This window comes from Carassius auratus, chromosome 37 (assembly GCF_003368295.1).
Source record: "Carassius auratus strain Wakin chromosome 37, ASM336829v1, whole genome shotgun sequence".
NCBI classification, from domain to species: Eukaryota; Metazoa; Chordata; class Actinopteri; order Cypriniformes; family Cyprinidae; genus Carassius; species Carassius auratus.
Window position 1 is genome coordinate 13,972,519 of NC_039279.1, and position 18,544 is coordinate 13,991,062.

Sequence of the window (18,544 nt, forward strand, 5' to 3'; positions counted from 1 at the left end):
CGTGTGAATGCTGGAATCCGTTAACATGGGTGAGTAAAAAAATATGCAACGCATACGCACTGCAGACGGAGTATGTGTGAAGCAGGCGTAAGGTTGTTTGCACCTTGTGCAATGTGGAATTAGTTTACAGCTTTTTCAAGCACTTTGTGATGCATTTTGGAAACAAGAGATGAGCCCCTTTTCTAATGCACCACCTAGCTTGATAACCCCTTCTCAAAGATTTACTGTTTGTAAATTTTATTTGGCTAACACACACATTCTGAAAGCCTTCGGAAGAATTCGAATGAGCTATTTTAATCTAGATTAATTTCTAGATCACAGTGAGATTAATCTAGATTCAAAAAATTGTATTAATGCCCAATATATATATATATATATTAAAATGTATAAAGAACATGAAAAACTATAAACAAAATATAATATAATATAATATAATATAATATAATATAATATAATATAATATAATATAATATAATATAATATAATATAATATAATATAATATAATATAATCAAACTATAATAGCATCTCTGTTAAAAAAAGACCTCTAATACTAGCTTGCTTTCTTTTTATTTATTATATAATTTAAAAGCCCTTGCTATGTGTACTACGTTTAAGCTAACTGAGACTTGTTATATCACTTGTATATTATTGCTCTTTTGTTGTGTTCGATTCCTTCCATTGTCCTTATTTGTAAGTCGCTTTGGATAAAATGTCCGCTAAATGACTAAATGTAAATGTAAATGTAAATCTCAGTGATAAAAGTTAATAATGTTTGTAATGTGTGCATGAATGGGCTTAGAAAGTCAGGGCTTTGTCTTCTCATGACAATGAAGGGTTAACATTCTTCATGCCCATCCCACATAATAAACAGTGGTGGAGCCCAAAAGCCAAGGGGCCAGCGATGACCACCAGACTGCTTACCTCTGAACACTCTCACAACACGCATGCTCACATACAGATCACATCTCTACAATGACAGACTCTCTTTAACAGATCTCCAAATTCATCTTCAATCAAGGATAAGAGACCAAGAATCTGAGCAATGAAAGAGTGTCGTCTATGATGGGTAAAGAATACTCAACTGTCATCTTTCAGTATTTATTATTATTATTATTATTATTATTATTATTATTATTATTTTACTTTAAAAAAGATTATAAGGAAGTGAATTTTACTTTTTTTATTATTTGTCTACAAATGTAAATATAAGTGTATCCAGGTATTCCATAAATTAACCTCAACTAAAACAAACTATCGATCATTCTCAAACAGATGAATCATTGATGGACACAACAGCATCCGAATAACATCAGCTTTAACACAACAAAGCATTAATGGCCACAAACTTCATTTCTCTGGACTTCAGTTAAACCGCCATGTCCTGAAGAGAAACAGGAGCTCTCCGGTGAGCTGAAGTTCTGGAAAAGGTCAGAGATCTTGGGTTAAGCATGGTGTCAGTGGAGGTCTCTGTGGTCTTTGTGTTGAGCTGTGTGCTGATGAACGCCAGAGCTCTGGTGAGTATTTCACTGCTGACATTCCAGTTTGCACAAATTTGTCTAGACTTTACCTTGTGAAAAAGAATGCACTCAAGTGTATGTGCATGTGTACTTCACTTATCTGATGTGCCAGTTAATACATTTCCATTGTACTAAATTGCAATTTCAAGATTAAAAATGTGCTAATAGAAATGACATTAAAACACATTTGGGTTTAATGTGTGCAAGTACATTTGGCAGTACACTTTAACTATTGCATCTACAATTTTACTTAAGTGGGTCAAAAACTCTCTGACACACAGTTCGCACTTAAGTCCATTCTTATGAAATAGAGAATTTATGTTATAATTATTTATAATTACTTTTTAAATCTATGCAAAAGTCTACTTCTTTTTCACAAGTTTTGTATACCGTTGTCTTCTGCTATCCCTCCTCGCCAGAATTATAGATCAGTACCTGAATATATGAACTACTTGTTTGGTTTAGACAATCTGTTATTTTTAATTCTTTCTTTTTATTCTTTCTTGTCTCTATCAATAGTTACAAATTTTGATTCAGAGAATTGCCTAAAAACTACTTTAAGTACATCAGTATGTGAAACTAATAAAATTGGTTTGGATAAAGAATGAGACCAAATTAAGTGCAAATATACTATATGTGAATATGCAAACACTTAACTAAACTATTAGATCAAACTAAATGAATACAAAAAATATATATAGACAAATGTTATGAATGACTGTGCATGATCTTTTGGAGATATCTGTAGTGTTCTTAATCTTCTCTAATGTGACTAAAATGTAAATGGATTTTACTTTAAATCCAGCTTTAAATCCAATTCAAAATGCAGGGTCATTGATGACCACATGTGGTCATCTTCTGTTGATCAGCTTTCCCAATTGTCTAGTTGAATCAATGTCTCATCGGCTACACAAGTAGATTTGTTTGGTTTGATTGGTCCATGAGAAGTGTGATTCCCCAAACAAGAAATCACTTGAAACGGAAATTGAAAAGAGAAATCACTAGGAAGGGAAAATTACCCTTTATTACACACAAAAAAAGTATATTAGTCTTTTGCTTAAAGTGGTATCAGCAAGCTACAAATGTGGGAGCTCACTTCTTTTAAGTTTTTTTTTTTTCAGGGCTGTGCATGTCCTATATTTCTTGCTATTGAGGAAATGAAAGTGTATCTCTTTGTTTGTCCTGTCAGTCTCAGAAAGAATTACTGGCTAATGCATGCACATGTTCAATGAAGCAGAAAATGAGGCTGTCAGTGAGAGATGAACACTCGATCAACAGACAATTTAGAAAGGGAATTAACATGACCCAAAGAAGCACTATTGATCAAGAGCACTGCCATGCCACTAATTGCACTTTGACTGGAGAAAACAGGTGTTTGAACATCTTGAAATGAAATTATCTTTAGACTTATTCAGGTGTTTTTAGATTATTGTGCAAGTTCAAAAGTTTACTTCTCGACCACTGAAATAGAATAACCCTCTCCAAACATGAATTAAATGTCTAATGAAATAAACCTTCACTTATGTCTATCAGATGACATCCGTACAAATGTTTTAACACTGGGCAGTCACACAAACCAATTATTACAAATCAATGGAGATATAGATTGTGTGAGAGTGTGGTTCATTAATGTCTATGTTTTTCTGGGGTAAAAAAACACTAATCAAATGTAACAGTTGGTTAATTGACTTTTTGCAGTTTTAGTGAAATGATTTCACATGTAATTTCACTTGCTCTCTTAAGGACTAATGTGAACTGTAATGATGATGCTGTGATTAATGTTGTGTTTGTCTATGCATGAAATTGTAAAGCATTTTAGCATTGCATTTGTAATTAGAAATTTTGAGTGTAGTACAGTTTAAGAGAAAGGGCAATATACATTTTGTAGTGCTTTTACACACACACACACACACACACACACACACACACACACACACACACACACACACACACACACACACACACACACACACACACACACACACACGTTTACTTAGCTATCGAAATGGGGAAATTCCATAGGCGTAATGGTTTTTATACTATACAGACTGTATATTATATTTCCCTACACCAACCCTATACCTAACCCTTACAGAAAACTTTCTGCAGTTTTACAAATGAGGACATGGGGTTTTTGGACATTTTGTCAGGTTTAACTCACTTTTGGATACAAATTTGTCCCCAAAGTATGGATAAGTAGGCACACACACACACACACAAGCACACACAAATAAATAAATACATACTGTATATACATGCATACATAAAATGATGATACACTCTAAAAAACATTTGATTTCTCACCAAACAACCACCCTGAACACCCAAACATGTAGCTCTATGATAAATTGCTTTTATCATAATATATCATGCTGGGTTGTTTCAACTCAACTTTGGGTCAAATATGGACTAACCCAACTTTTGGGGTAAAAATTGAATTACAAAATGTAACCCTACAGCTGGGTTAGTCCATATTTTACCCAAAGTTGGGTTGAAACAACCCAGCATTTTTTAGAGTGTAAGTTCATTATTAGTAACATGAAACAACAACGAAAAAGATGATATATTATGATATAAGTAATTTATCATAGAGCTACATGTTTGGGTGTTCAGGGTGGTTGTTAGGAGGTCGTTCATAAATTCAGATCAAAAGTGCTAATTGTCAAGTCTCTGTGGTATTCTGGTCTCAAGATTCAGTTAAGGTCTTATATTTTAATATGAAATCATAGGTTTAATCACTTTGACATTTGTTCTCAACAAGCTAAATTATTTAAAGTTTGTTACAATTACACAGGAGTTTGTTAAGATCACAATTTTTTTATATGTTCATTCTGTTCTTATCTTGTTTGGAACACCTTTCTTTCTTTCTTTCTTTCTTTCTATTTCTAATTGCCAGTGAATGTATTTAGGGCACAAATGCTTCTGTGTTTAGTCGAGATCAGGGCTCATATGGGACGGCGGTGAGGGATGCCCATGGGTGTGGGGTGTGTGAGGTTGGATATGCTCTCTCATCCTGGAGGTTGAAGAGAGCTCGCCACATACCACAGGACTGTGCAAATATTTCACAACACTGAGAGACAGCACATCAGCCTAAAAGAAGCTGTGCTAGATGTGGTGATAGATGGATGATATGTCAATGATTTCAGCTGAGATTGTAGAAAATGATAAATCAACACTTATATACATAGAAACTAAGGGGGCTTGTTGTTATTCTTTTGCATTCCCACATGTGCAGATGAAATGGCCAAGCTACTTTTTTTCAACATGTTTATGTACTATTTGCTCTTTTTTTTTATTTATACTTACTTTAGTGTGTTATTTTTCATATCAAAATAAGTGTGCTTCTTTAAAGCTTTACAAATTATTTTTTAAAACCTATTTAAAATGTGTTTTAAAGCAAAACTTTTAATATCCACATTAAAGTGAATTTTGTAAAAATGCATTAAAGTGTGTTAAGTCATTAAAACACTTAAGTGGCCTTTTATTTCATAATTTTTTATTAAATCCACAAAGGCACATTCAATAGTTAAATGTGCTTTTTTAAATGCATATACAGTTATTTTTAGAAATATCATTTTGTCTACCACGTAGAATGTACAATGAAACCCCACAACAAATCTCTCAGACTCAAAATATGTTGATGATATTCTGCGATTGGTATTCATCATGATTTGGTTTGGAATTATGTAAAGTGAAAAATGTGAAAGGGAGAGAGTAATGTTTTCTCTTTCTGTGCTGCTCTTACTACAGATTGATTCTGATGATGTCATCACCAGAGATGAACAGATCTTTCTTCTGATTGATGCACGGGCGAGGTGTGAGAGAAGCATCCGTGCACAGTTAGATGTGGTCAGAGGTATTAGAATGTATTTCTGCTTGATATGTGCACTTACTCACAAGTTTGCTTTGGTGAGAGACCTATCAAAAGATTGTATCTTCCTAACCCCACAGATCCAATTTCCTGAAGAAAGCAGGATTGCAAATTAGACTGTAGCCCTGTTTATATGAAGATTTTAAGATAAGGAACATTGATCTAAGCTCAGTTCCCATTGTTACTTGTAGTGGTGAGTCACTTTATAGTGGGATACAGTATTGTCTAACTGTGTGATGAATATGAATCCACTGCTGTTGGGTTTTGAGAATATATACAGGACTATATATATTGGGTTACAATATGAGGAGATTAATTTGACTTGTCACCATTTTGTTGACTGCAGAGATGTATTCCATGTTATACTTTTGGTAAAACATGATATGTGTGTGTATTTTCAGAGGATCACTGTGTTCCTGAATGGGATGGGATCATTTGCTGGCCCATGGGAAAGCCTGATCAGATGGTTGCAGTTCTGTGTCCTGAGTACATCTATGACTTCAACCACAAAGGTAGCCTAAACCCCCCTGAACTAAATACAATTAAATCTGAAGTATATTTAATTAACATAATTAACCTATAAATGCCTTACAGTACTTACTCTACCCTGGATATTAATCTGGGAAGGCAAAAAGTCTTTTTAACCCTGAAAAACTACACTCCCTTACAGAAAAGAAGTATTTCAAATCCATTTCACGTTAGTAAAGCACAATTTATGAAGTAAGGACACTAAAATCAATGTTCTAGTAGTATACAGTTTCATTACTTCTTGGCCCTGCATTTTAGTTTATTTTAGTTCATACTTTTAAGTAAACAAAACATGACATTTACACATTCTTGAAAAAAATTGAGGGACTGGCAGAGGAAGAGACCCTTGAGGAGCCAGTGGAGGAAGAGCCCACAGTGGAGTCGATGGGGGGAGGCCAGGGTGAAATCCTTGGCTGTGAATCAAGGGGGAACAGAGAATTGATCGACCAAGGTGGAGCCGGGGTCAGGTGGAGCCAAGGAGACAAAGACCCAGGATGAAACTGCTGGTCTGAAGGCCCATGGTGGTCGGTGGAACATGATCATGAGACTGGAATGGAGCTGAAGTTAAAGACCAAGGTGGAGTCGGTGGGAGAGAGGGAGCCAGATGAAGAGGAACCCTGTAGAGCCAATGGAGTGGAGAGCTTAGGCTTGGAGGGCCGAGGTGGAGCCAGGGAATCCAAGCATCTAGGCTGAGCTGAGAGAGTGTTGAGGGTGTGAGTCTGTGGGTGACGAATTGCAATCAAAGTCTTCCTATACTTCATCCACGGTGAAAGAGTAATCACTCGTTATGAGCACTGCCTTGACAAAAAACAAACAAAACAACAACAACAACAACAACTTAATTTCCCTTGGGGACCGTCAAGAGGAAAAGGGATATTGGTATTCAACTGTTCGAGTCTTGTATAATAAAATTAAACACTACTAGGCACATCTCTTTTCTAGATGTGTTTTTCTGTCACAGTGAGAGCACAGCAAGCATAGTTTTTTTCTCTCTCCATACTATGGAAGTCAATAGGATAGGCAACAGAAGGTGAACTGTCCCTTTAAGTATATATTTGTTAAGTATAAATGTGACCCTGGACCACAGAAACAGTCTTAAGTCACAGGGGTATATTTATAGCAATCGCCAATCTACAGTATGTATCAACCTGTATCGCCAAATACATTTATGTCGCAACATTTTTTTTTTAATGCCAACAATCATTATGTAAAGATCATGTTCCATGAAGATATTTTGTAAATTTCCTACTGTACAGATATCAAAACGTCATTTTTGATTAGTAATATACTTTGCTAAGAACTTCATATGGAAAACTTTAAAGGCGATTTTCTCTGTATTTTGATTTTTTTGCACCCTCAAATTCCAGATTTCAAACAAACTAGACTGAAAGTTTACTCACTTTTTTTTATTAAAACACTAGAAGCACACTTCTTTTTTGTGAAGGTAATTCATCTTTAAACAGTGCACAAAATAGCTGTAGAAATGTCCTCAGAAGCAGGTACTTTTTTGGGGGGTATCTATCTATTTACTTAAGTATTAAGCATTTCGGTTTTGCATTGTACTGTAGGTTACGCATATCGCCACTGTGACACATCAGGCGACTGGGAGCAGGTGTCCACTATAAACCGGACATGGGCCAACTACACAGAATGCACCACCTACCTGCACACTAACCACAGCAATCAGGAGGTGTGTACAAATTTCATAACTCGTAGGCAGCTATAATCTAATGTATGGCATGTATTGTTGTTGCTATTGCTCATATTTAGTGATTTAAACTTAGTTTATTGATTTAAACAACTCTCTAATTGAAAGTAATACATTTCAGAATGTAACTCATTGGCAGAGTCAAGTCATCACTTGGTAGATGGTTTGAACAAAATGGTAAAAAAAAAATCAATATTCAAAATTCTGATTAAATTGAACCATTTCTTTAGACAAATATATCATAGAAGATTTGATATGGACTCTTTTTACATGGGTCAGTAAGCAGCCACCAATAGCAACCAAACATCTACATACTGTAGCAACACAGAAAAAGTTTTTAATTTGGAGATGAAGAGTATTTTTATGGAAACCCGTTTCCACCACTGAATAAGAAAGAAAACAAGGTAATTGTGACTTTTTATCTCACAATTCAGACTTTTTCCTCGCAATTGCGACCTAATATCACACAATTCTGACTTTATAACTCGCAATTCAGAATTTATAACTTGCAATTTAATTGCATTAAAATAATTAAATTAATTAATGTCACAATTATCTTGTTTTATTTTTTATTTAGTGGCGGAAACGGGCATCCATAGTATTTTTTGCCATGGACTAAAATGTACATTAACAAGTGCGTAATTCTATAAAAATAAGTGTACTATTTTGCTGTTTTTTAGGAGGTCTTTGAGCGACTTTACCTCATGTACACTATTGGATACTCTATATCACTGGCTTCATTACTGGTGGCTGTCTTTATCCTATGCTATTTCAAGTAAGTACAAAATTAGCATTTCGACAAGACAAATATAATTTTTAAAAGTATAAGAGTGGCACTGATTATATACAGGACAGTAAACAATAAAAAAAATCAAATCTAATACAGCAAGATGCTGTATGTTTCCATGTCCACTCAATCTGTAGCTGATTCATGTTGATGAGTGTCTCTTAATGCATACCTTATTTTCCGGACTATAAGTCGCACTTTTTTTCAAAGTTTGGCTGATCCTGCGACTTATAGTCTGGTGCGACTTATTTATCAAAATTAATTTGACATGAACCGAGAGAAATGAACCAAGAGAAATGAACCAATATAAAACATTACCGTCTCCAGCCACGAGAGGGCGCTCTATGCTGCTCAGTGCTCCTGTAGTCTACACTGAACACATAGAGCGCCCTCTCACGGCAGTAGACTGTAATATTTTCTCTTGGTTCTAAATAACTGCGACTTATAGTCCAGTGCGACTTATATATGTTTTTTTCCTCATCATGATGTATATTTGGACTAATGCGATTTATACTCAGGTGCGACTTATAGTCTGAAAAATAGTATCTACATACATTACCATGTGTATAGACACAAACTTACACTGATTGAGATATCTTTTCTATGATCTGATGATAAGACACGCTGAGGAATAGAGTAGGGAATAGTTTTGCCAGGCTTTTTATAATTTACCCATGCAAAGCCAGAATATCACATTTAGTTCACACTAGTAATTAATAATAATACTACTTAACTAGTAACAAGTAATTGTAAAATTACATATAAATATTTACTTAAATTTCTCATAAAGCATTGTATTCAGTTCGCACTTAGTTATATTCTTTTAAAGCATATCATTTTCATTGTAAGTGCTTTTTTTAAAGTATGTACTAAAAAGTATGCTATCTTCTTTTTCACAAGTGATAGTTGTGTCCGAAATCTCACATTTGACTTCACAACATATAAAAAAGTATGTTTAATATATGTGTGTGGTACATGAATTCAGTCCAGATGAACTACATCTGCGTTGTCTTGTGACCTATGAGACAATGAAATTAATCATTTTCCACAACTACTTTGAAGTCAATGTTATTATTTTGTCTGTATTTCTTTTTTTTCTAGACGTCTCCATTGCACCCGTAACTACATCCACATCCACCTCTTCACATCATTCATATGCCGAGCAATAAGTATATTTGTGAAAGACGCCGTTCTTTATACTGTCACAGAAGAGGGCAAACTAGAAGATGGGACCATTGGACAGAGACCCTACATGGTTCTCACAAAAACACATTTGCACATGAATACATAAATACTGTACATAAATAACACAACTTGTCTGCAGAGTCCAACATTAGTTTTATTGCTCGGTGTGCTATCAGGTGGGCTGCAAGGTTGCTGTGACCCTCTTCCTGTATCTCTTGGCAACCAATCATTATTGGATCCTGGTGGAGGGTCTGTATTTGCATAGTCTGATCTTCATGGCCTTCCTGTCTGACAAAAACTGTCTGTGGGCTTTAACAATCATAGGCTGGGGTGAGTTGTCACTTTTAATTTGAAGTTAGCATTTGAAAGTAATATGTGTTAAGCAATCCATTATATCCTTGAGGGTGAAATAAATGTAAATATTTTCCTTTAACGTCGTGTTTCAGACTCTCTTGCTTCCTCTTTCATAGGAATACCCGCAGTGTTTGTATCCATATGGGTCAGTGCCCGGGTGTCTCTGGCAGACACACAGTAGGTTTACACACATCTACAAACATGTGGCACAGATGCATTCAGCGCCTACATTCAAAGGTTTCTGTTAAACCTCAAAAAGTTAACACCTCCCATCAGACCACAAATTTTTCTTCCAAAAGGTTTAGGTTTTGACACATAGCTTTAAAGCAAATTCCAGGCAAAACTTATTGTCGGCCTTCCTAAAAATAGTCACTGGCTGAACCTGTCACAAAACTGTTACAAGTTTATTAGAGGAATAATCCACAATCGTAGTCAAAACAGGCATGAGGACAAACAAATCATAGTCTGTGATGCTGTCTACACTGGTGTACCGTGACACGACAAATCCCCTTACAGTAAACTGCTGCCTCATTTTATTTATGATGTACTGACACAAAATTCAAATGATTTGCAGCAGTCGCTTTGTGGCGTCCAGTGTAGACAGAATTTAGCTGTTGTATCCGTTGTAGACACGTGGTATAGCTGCAGCTATGACACATGCAAGACTAATGAGCAACAGGTGAAAACAATCAGACATGATGAGTCCAGGCAATGGATTATGGGAAATGTAGTCCAGGATAGCATGGCAAAGGTATGGGATGGATGATACGCAGCTTTATATTCCACTACATAGTGTTTCTCCATTATTTTGTTTGTTAGTAGGGCCTACATTGTTTAAGCAAGATTAAATGATGGTTGTCCAGTAATTTTCACCATCTAAACCCAAATAAGCCTGAGTGTTTTTTTTATTTAATTTTTTATTACAATTTTACCATACACTTGTGATCGAGTTATGAATTTTGGTAACCCTTTACTATAAGGTTTCATTTGTTAAAATAGTTAACTACATGAACAACACTTATACAACATTTATTAATCTTAGTTGATGTTTAATACGTTATTAAAATTACAAATTGTATCTGTTAACATTAGTTAATGCACTGTGAACTAATATGAACATGTTTATAAACTAACATCGACAAAGGTTAATAAATGCTACCAGAATATTATTATATTATTACAAATTTGTTGGATACAGAAGAAAATGGAAGATTAATGTACAGACGGTAGCTAAGTTTGGTCAAAAAACACATAAGGAGAAACACTGTCATACTAAAATATCCACTATCACAGACGCTAACATTTGGTCAGGATTAGATTTTCCAAAAGACCACTGAGTTTGCTGAAAAACAGTTGGTGATTTGCTCTGGTTTTTTAGTTTTATACTGTGTCACTTTAGAGGAGTAAAATAATTTACCATTGCCAAAAAGAGGTGTGAATAATACAGGGGTGATTTTTTTTTATTTAGTGAAAACTATAACTGATTGTGAATACTTCCTAAAGCACTGAAGTTTGGATTTCTTCATATCTAGGTGCTGGGATATAAGTGCAGGCAATCTGAAATGGATCTATCAAGTACCAATCCTGGCTGCCATTGTTGTAAGATTATTTTCTCTCAAATAAATGATAATAATAATTAAAATATTTAAATTCAGTATGCCATATGCAGTAACAAAAATCTGTACTTTATAAAATGCTAAATACATTATCCATATTTTACCAATACTAAACATTTCCTGTCAGTAATTACCCACCTGAAAAATTACTTACTTTTGGTGTGTTTTACTTATATAGGTAAACTTTTTCCTCTTCCTTAATATCATCCGGGTTTTGGCCTCTAAATTGTGGGAAACAAACACAGGAAAACTGGACCCTAGACAGCAGTACAGGTTATAAATTACCACACACACACAGGGAGACACAAACATAAACACACATGTGATTTGCAGTGGTTTGTTTGCTGTGGCCTGTATAGGAAGCTGCTGAAGTCAACCCTGGTGCTGATGCCGCTGTTTGGAGTTCATTACATGCTGTTTATGGCTCTTCCATACACGGATATAACAGGTCTGCTGTGGCAGATTCAGATGCATTATGAGATGTTCTTCAACTCTTCACAGGTATATTCCATTTAGAAAAATAAATAAAAGTTATAAAATCAGATCCAGCCAGCAGGGGTAATTTTAAAGGTCGTTTTAAATCTATAATCTGCAATAAATTGCATATGAAGGAAACTACCCTGGGATTCAATTGCTTAAAATAGAACAGTTTTTGTTCACAGTGACAATGATTTACACTTACAGTGACAAGACAAACAGAATTATGAGAATTTTCAATGAGAATTTATGATTTGAGATGACAGGGTAGCCTAACACTTTAAGGTCCCATAAGTTAAAGGTGCTGTAGAAAACTTTTGAAAAAAAAAATATATTTTTTACATATTTGTTAAACCTGTCATTATGTCCTGACAGTAGAATATGAGACAGAAAATCTGTGTAAAAATCAAGCTCCTCTGGCTCCTCCCAGTGGTCCTATTACCATTTGCAGAAAGTCATGCGCTCCCGGTAAAAAATAACCAATCAGAGCTGCGGTCCGTAACTTTGTTTGTGTTCAAAATGTAGAAAAATTTATATAATAAGCGAGTACACCATGAATCCATTTTCCAAACCGTGTTTTTGGCTTGTCCTGAATCACTAGGGTGCACCTATAATAAGTGTTTATATTCTGACTATTTTAGATTGCTTCGAGGGTACCGCGGCGGAGTAACCCAGTACCTTTGTGATTCTTCATAGACATAAACAGAGAGAAGTAGTTCCGGCTACGATGTTCTTCCGCAAGACGCAAGCAGTTCTGTTTATTAACCGCTAGAGCGTCAAAAGTTCCCTACCGCAGCTTTAACATCAGTAAACAACACATTTGTTACAGTATTTATTATGTTACTGTTTTTTGTTTTTTTAGATTAGTTAAATATTAAGTACATAGTATAATATTTTTTTAGATTAAGATTAGTTTGAGATTAAATACTAATATTATTTGTTACTATAGTTCATGCTAACTCAGGTCAGTTAAATAATATTAACAGATACAGCTTTCACCATACAAAGAACTTGTCTCTGGAAATGTTCATGCAACCTTGATTAGGAAGCATCATACATAGTTGTTGCCCTGAAAAGTGTGTGCTTTTCCTTGATGACAAATTTTCATTTTTACAGGGTTTCTTTGTGGCGTTTATTTACTGCTTTTGCAATGGGGAGGTGAGTGTTTGACACTTTAGATTAATATATGTGTTTGTGCTTACTGTATTTACCTAGTGTTGCTCTAATCGGTGTGAACTTGAACAATTCGACAAGCTTTCGTGTCTACTGAAAAGTGCATGTTAAAAGTGCAGAGTGCAGTTTTTTAAAGTGATTTCATTGTAAGAATAATGGCTTTAGCTACTGTTGCTATTTTGACTCAAGCCAACAGTACAATGTTTTAAAAGCTCCAAAGTATTTTGCTAAAATCCACCTACACAATGTTTAAATTTGTCTTATTTGTCTCTGCATATTCAAATGCACGGCTCACTTAAAATGTAAAGGCATAGTTTGCCAAAAAAATGAATATTTCATCAATCACTCACCCTAATGTCGTTCCAAACCCGTAAGATCTTCAGAACACAAATTAAGATATTTTTGATGTAATCCGAGAGCTTTCTGACCCTCCATAGACAGCAAGGGAACTACCATGTTCAAGGCCCAGAAAGGTAGTAAGAACATGATAAAATATTCATGTGACATCAGTGGTTAAACCTTAATTTAATGAAGCTACGAGAATACTTTTTGTGTGCAAAGAAAAAAATAATAATTTATTCAACAGTTCCATTGTTGTCTTTATCTTAATTTGTGTTCTGAAGATAAACAAAGGTCTTACATGTTTGGAATGACATTGAGTATGAGTATTTAATGACAGAATTTTACATTTTATGTGAACTGTCCCTTTAAATTCTGTCATCTTTTACTCAAACCTTCATTCTGAGTTTTTGTCCTTCTGACTATGGTTGAAAAATTCTTTCACACAGTTTGGACTGACATTTCTGGTTGAACTACCCACCTTATTACTTATACCGAAAGAAGCTATTTTAATTTAGTGTGCAAGGCTTCTGATTCATTAGCCACCACAATAGATAAAATGACAAGGAGAATAAAAAGCGCTGAAAACAGTATACAATTTGTGCTACAATTCAGTGTGTTTATAATTACAGTAATGCATGTACCACATTTAAACAATAAAAAAAAAAATACCAGTTTCCAATATCAAGCAGCATTACAAGCTGTTTTGGACAGATGGAAGCTGACAACACCTCGCACATTCAAGTTACAAATAGCCACATCCGTTCTTAAATAAAATGGAGGTTGATAGGTGGATCTCAGTTTATGTACATGCACTATGCAATTTTGTAGCAAAAATAGTGCGAGTAGTGAGTTCACACTGAAGATCTCCAAAAAAGGATGCACTTCAAATACACAGTTGATACACTGATGTGCACTCAGTCTACATTTAGCCTAAATGTAGGCTATACTGTAAGACTGGAAATTAATTTTCTTGCCCCTGAAATAAATATATTGTATACATTGAAATATATTTTGGGAAACGAAGGTTACAACAAATGTATTTTCAATTTCAATAATATATTCCATTGAGCTTTAAGCATATTTTAAAATATATATTTTTGCTGTATTGGTAATCACATAAGGGAGGGGGAGGGGCTACGAGACGCCAATGCTGCATGACGGAATCACCTTCATACACTAGATAGTACATAATATAAGTGCTTTTCATTTGGGACACAAGCTGCAATAGGAGATTGTATTTTTACACAGAAGAAACCATTTACATCACCTTTAAATTTGTGTTTGTTTCTCTGTCTCTCTTTTTCTTTTTATATCTCTCCACGATGAACAGGTGCAGGCAGAGGTTAAGAAGGCATGGCTGAGACGCAGTCTTGCATTGGACCTGAAGCAGAAGGCGCGTGTCAACAGCAGTGCGGGATGTGGAAGTGGCTATTATGGAGGCATGATGTCACACACCACCACACAGAGTGTGTGCCTCAGTGTCAGCGGCACTAAAGGCCTGCATCTGGGGACCATGGGGGCCAAAGGACAATCACGACTCCACCATTCAGGAAACTTACCTGGGTATGCACCTCATGACACAGAGACTGTGTTTTTTACAGTGCGGCAGCATGAACCGGCTCTGAGGATGAATGATGGGAAAAAGTCTCCATGCAAGCAGACCAGCAGGAATGCAGAGGAAAGTGAGCACGATTTTGAGCCATGTTTTGTAGCAGATGATGAACAATCTGGTTCCATGTCTTTGAAAGAACTGGAAACAATACTTTGACGGTCTTCTGGCTGAACATTAGCAGTGCAGAAGCCGTCAGTATTAGATAGTCTATATTAATACAAGTTAAGCTCAGTCGACAGCACTTGTGGCATAGTGGTTTTCACAGGTATGAATTTCAACTCAATTCTCATTTCTTAAAAGTCAAGTCACATGATGTAAACAATGTTAACATGAATCTAGTGTGAAAAATCACTTACTAACCTGTTTTTGTGTAAAAATTGTATTCGGTTTGACAACGTTGTTGCCATGACAATGGAACACCATAAAACTCAAAGACCCTGAAAAAAATTAAAAATAAAAAGACTGTAAACATTTTGTAAACAAATTTGCAGCTCAAATAATAGAGTTGAACAGAAGAATTAATGTATAATTATAAAATAAAATAGCTATACATACAATTAAATCATCCAAAAACTGGTGTCATTCCATGGCCATACACTCACTGTAACTTTGATATTGCTTTAATCTATTTATTAATTTTTAAAAAAGAAAATGAGAAATTAATCTAAATTAATTTATGGTACATTATGCAACAAAAATGCAACCAAAAAAGCAACCATCCAGTGTTCCTATGGCTCAGTGGTAGAGCATTGTGTTAGCAGTGCAAAAGGTTGTGGGTTTGATTCCCAGGGAACACAATGTTAGCCTGAATTGCCTCCTAAGTTGCTTTGGATAAAAGCGTCTACTAAAGTCATAAATAAATATATATAAAATAAAATCTAACAACATTCTAGAAACCACCTTGCACACCATAGAAACATTTTAGAAAACCCTGCAGCAACCAACCCCAGCACACTAACATTATGGCGGTGAGTTTCTAAAAGCACAAGCACCACTCATTTTTCTTGAGGAAATGTTGAATTTTTAATATTGTGATTATGATGTCTGAAGCTAAAAAGTCAAGCAAATATATTTGTCTGTCATGCATACTGTGCATACAATATGAAGATGTAAATGTCACTGGTTTTTACTGGATTTTTCTCCTCCTGATAATGAATTACTTAGATTAGTTGAAATGTTTGTACATAACTTAAAGGGGCACAATGGATCATTTAAGCATTTCTTTTAAGATCCTGTGTTATTATGTGGGTCTGAACATGCAACCTTTAGTAAGTCAGGTAATTAGGTCACTAGATAGAAAACTGCATGATAAACTGATAAACTTGCACAAATGAACTGTAAAAATGAATGCTTAGTTGCCTCTTTTATTGTTTTAAATATTTTAATGTTCATTAATAATTTCAAAATAATATACAGCATTAAAAACCTGTAATAGGTGTAATACTTATTTTAATTATTTATTAAATGTTTATGTCACTGGAATATGTACTTCATTAATGGCATTCATTATAATCTTAATGATAAACACAGTAAACGGTTTCACCAGGACACAAGGAAACCAGCACTTACATTCAAATCAGTGACAAAATAATGTCCACGGTGGATATAATAGTTTTACTAAAATGTTTTAAAATCTGTTTTTTAATAATGGATGTGAAAGAACGCATGTGTTTTGTGTTTGATTGGCAGACATTTTTTACTTCTATCCCAGTTCAAAACAAACATTTTGTCTTTCCATTATGGATCCGTTCTTTCCCTCATAGTCTTTCTTCTGCTCTAAAACTATATATTTCACATTCTTTCAGCGCTCTGCCCTAGATGCCCTCTCACTGCAGTCAGGCATTTCACAGCAGAGCTTCAGGTCTAAACCTAGCCCAGGACGCAGACAGTCTCGGCCTGCTTCACATACAAATGTGCTAGCAACAAACTTGTCTTCCCTGCATTGTTTGTTATATTTTTTTCTTTTATGATTCTGCAATACAGATCCAGTGAACAATTACTGACATCTTTTCATTTTTACATTTCACAGTGCAACAAAATAAAAGTATTCTGTGTTGCATGTCTCAGCAATTTGAATGATGCTGACAAGAGGACCTCTAGTGGATATATGGGTAATTGCATCTCGATCAAGTTTTTGGTATGGTAAACATGGGCATTAGTATTAAAAAATGAAAATTAGCTGGAAATGTACTCACTCTTAGGCCAACCAAGATATAAATGAGTTTGTTTCCTCATTGGAACATATTTTGAAAAATGTATTATCACGTGCTCACCATTGGATCTCCTGCAGTGAATGGGTGCCATGAGAACAGCTAATAAAAACATCCCAGTAATCCACATTCACAGTCCAAATTATTTCTTGTGAAGCAAAAAGCTGTTTGTTTGTAATAAAGAAATCTATTATTAAAGCATTTCAACCTTTTTTAACCATTGCTTCTGGCCAAAATAATAATACATAATAAATCTTCCCTGTTTGTCATGTAAATTACTTGTGGATTCGTGTTTCTATCAGCTTTTTGGACTCTCATTCTGACGTCACCCATTCATTGCAAACAAAATTTAAAAAATATATAATTTATAATAATAATAATAATTGATGAGAAAATAAGGTAATGCTAAATTTCTCCAAATCTGTTCTGATGAAGAAAGAAACTCCTCTACATCTTGGATGGCCCAAGGGTCAGTAAATGTTCATTTTTGGGGGGTAAACTATTCCTGTAAAGATGCATAAAAATAGTCAGACAATCGCTGTAGTCCAGTTTGGCCACTTGCTAGTGCCTCACAAGTAAAAGCCTAAAAAACACAAGGGATATTACTAAACACTTACTTTAAACACTGAAATTCCACTGTTATTAAAAATCTGTGACATTCCAGTCAAGTCTGAAGTTAAAAATGTAGGTATAAATTATATGTAAAGATCAGAAAAAAGGATCAAAGCTTAATTTCGAGTCTCTTATTCTTTCTAGTCATTCTAGTCACACAAATTCTTGGATACAAAGGGATCTGTCTGTAACAGGTAGAGTGTTGCTTTCCAAAGCAGATGGGTTATCTGGGGTTATCTACCCTGCAGTGGCGCTGGACATTTCTTAGGAGATTTGTAGATCACTGGACAAAATTCACTTAATTCACTAAAAATCACTTCATTAAAAAAGTGTTATGATAGCTGATTGGGCAAGTGGTGGATTTGAGCTATGAATTTTAGACAATATCATTTTTAAACAACCGTATATCCTTTTGGAATATTACACCAAAGAATATTTTCAGTTCTGTTGGAGGTTTATAATTTTTATTGCACTGCAATTATGACATCTAAAATACCCTTAACTCTTTCTTATTTTCTTAAACAGGCTTTAATATGCCGGTCCCTTATTT

At 34.8% G+C, this 18,544-nt stretch overlaps 1 protein-coding gene across 2 annotated transcripts; it reads left to right on the forward strand.

The window, feature by feature from the left end:
• Positions 1-943: 943 nt before the first annotated feature.
• Positions 944-15,604, forward strand: LOC113056552 (parathyroid hormone/parathyroid hormone-related peptide receptor-like). Of its 2 annotated transcripts, XM_026223323.1 has the most exons (14): positions 944-1,068; positions 1,275-1,516; positions 5,270-5,375; positions 5,792-5,902; positions 7,487-7,608; positions 8,307-8,401; positions 9,515-9,668; positions 9,775-9,928; positions 10,069-10,129; positions 11,485-11,551; positions 11,747-11,841; positions 11,928-12,069; positions 13,162-13,203; positions 14,891-15,328. In XM_026223323.1, exons 2-14 carry the CDS (start codon positions 1,451-1,453, stop codon positions 15,326-15,328), a joined length of 1,653 nt encoding a protein of 550 aa, XP_026079108.1. In that variant the 5' UTR covers positions 944-1,068; positions 1,275-1,450. The 2 variants fall into 2 exon arrangements, with proteins under 2 accessions (XP_026079108.1, XP_026079109.1); XM_026223324.1 differs by lacking the exon at positions 944-1,068 and having other exon boundaries at positions 1,451-1,516; positions 14,891-15,604.
• The last annotated feature ends 2,940 nt before the right edge of the window (positions 15,605-18,544 follow it).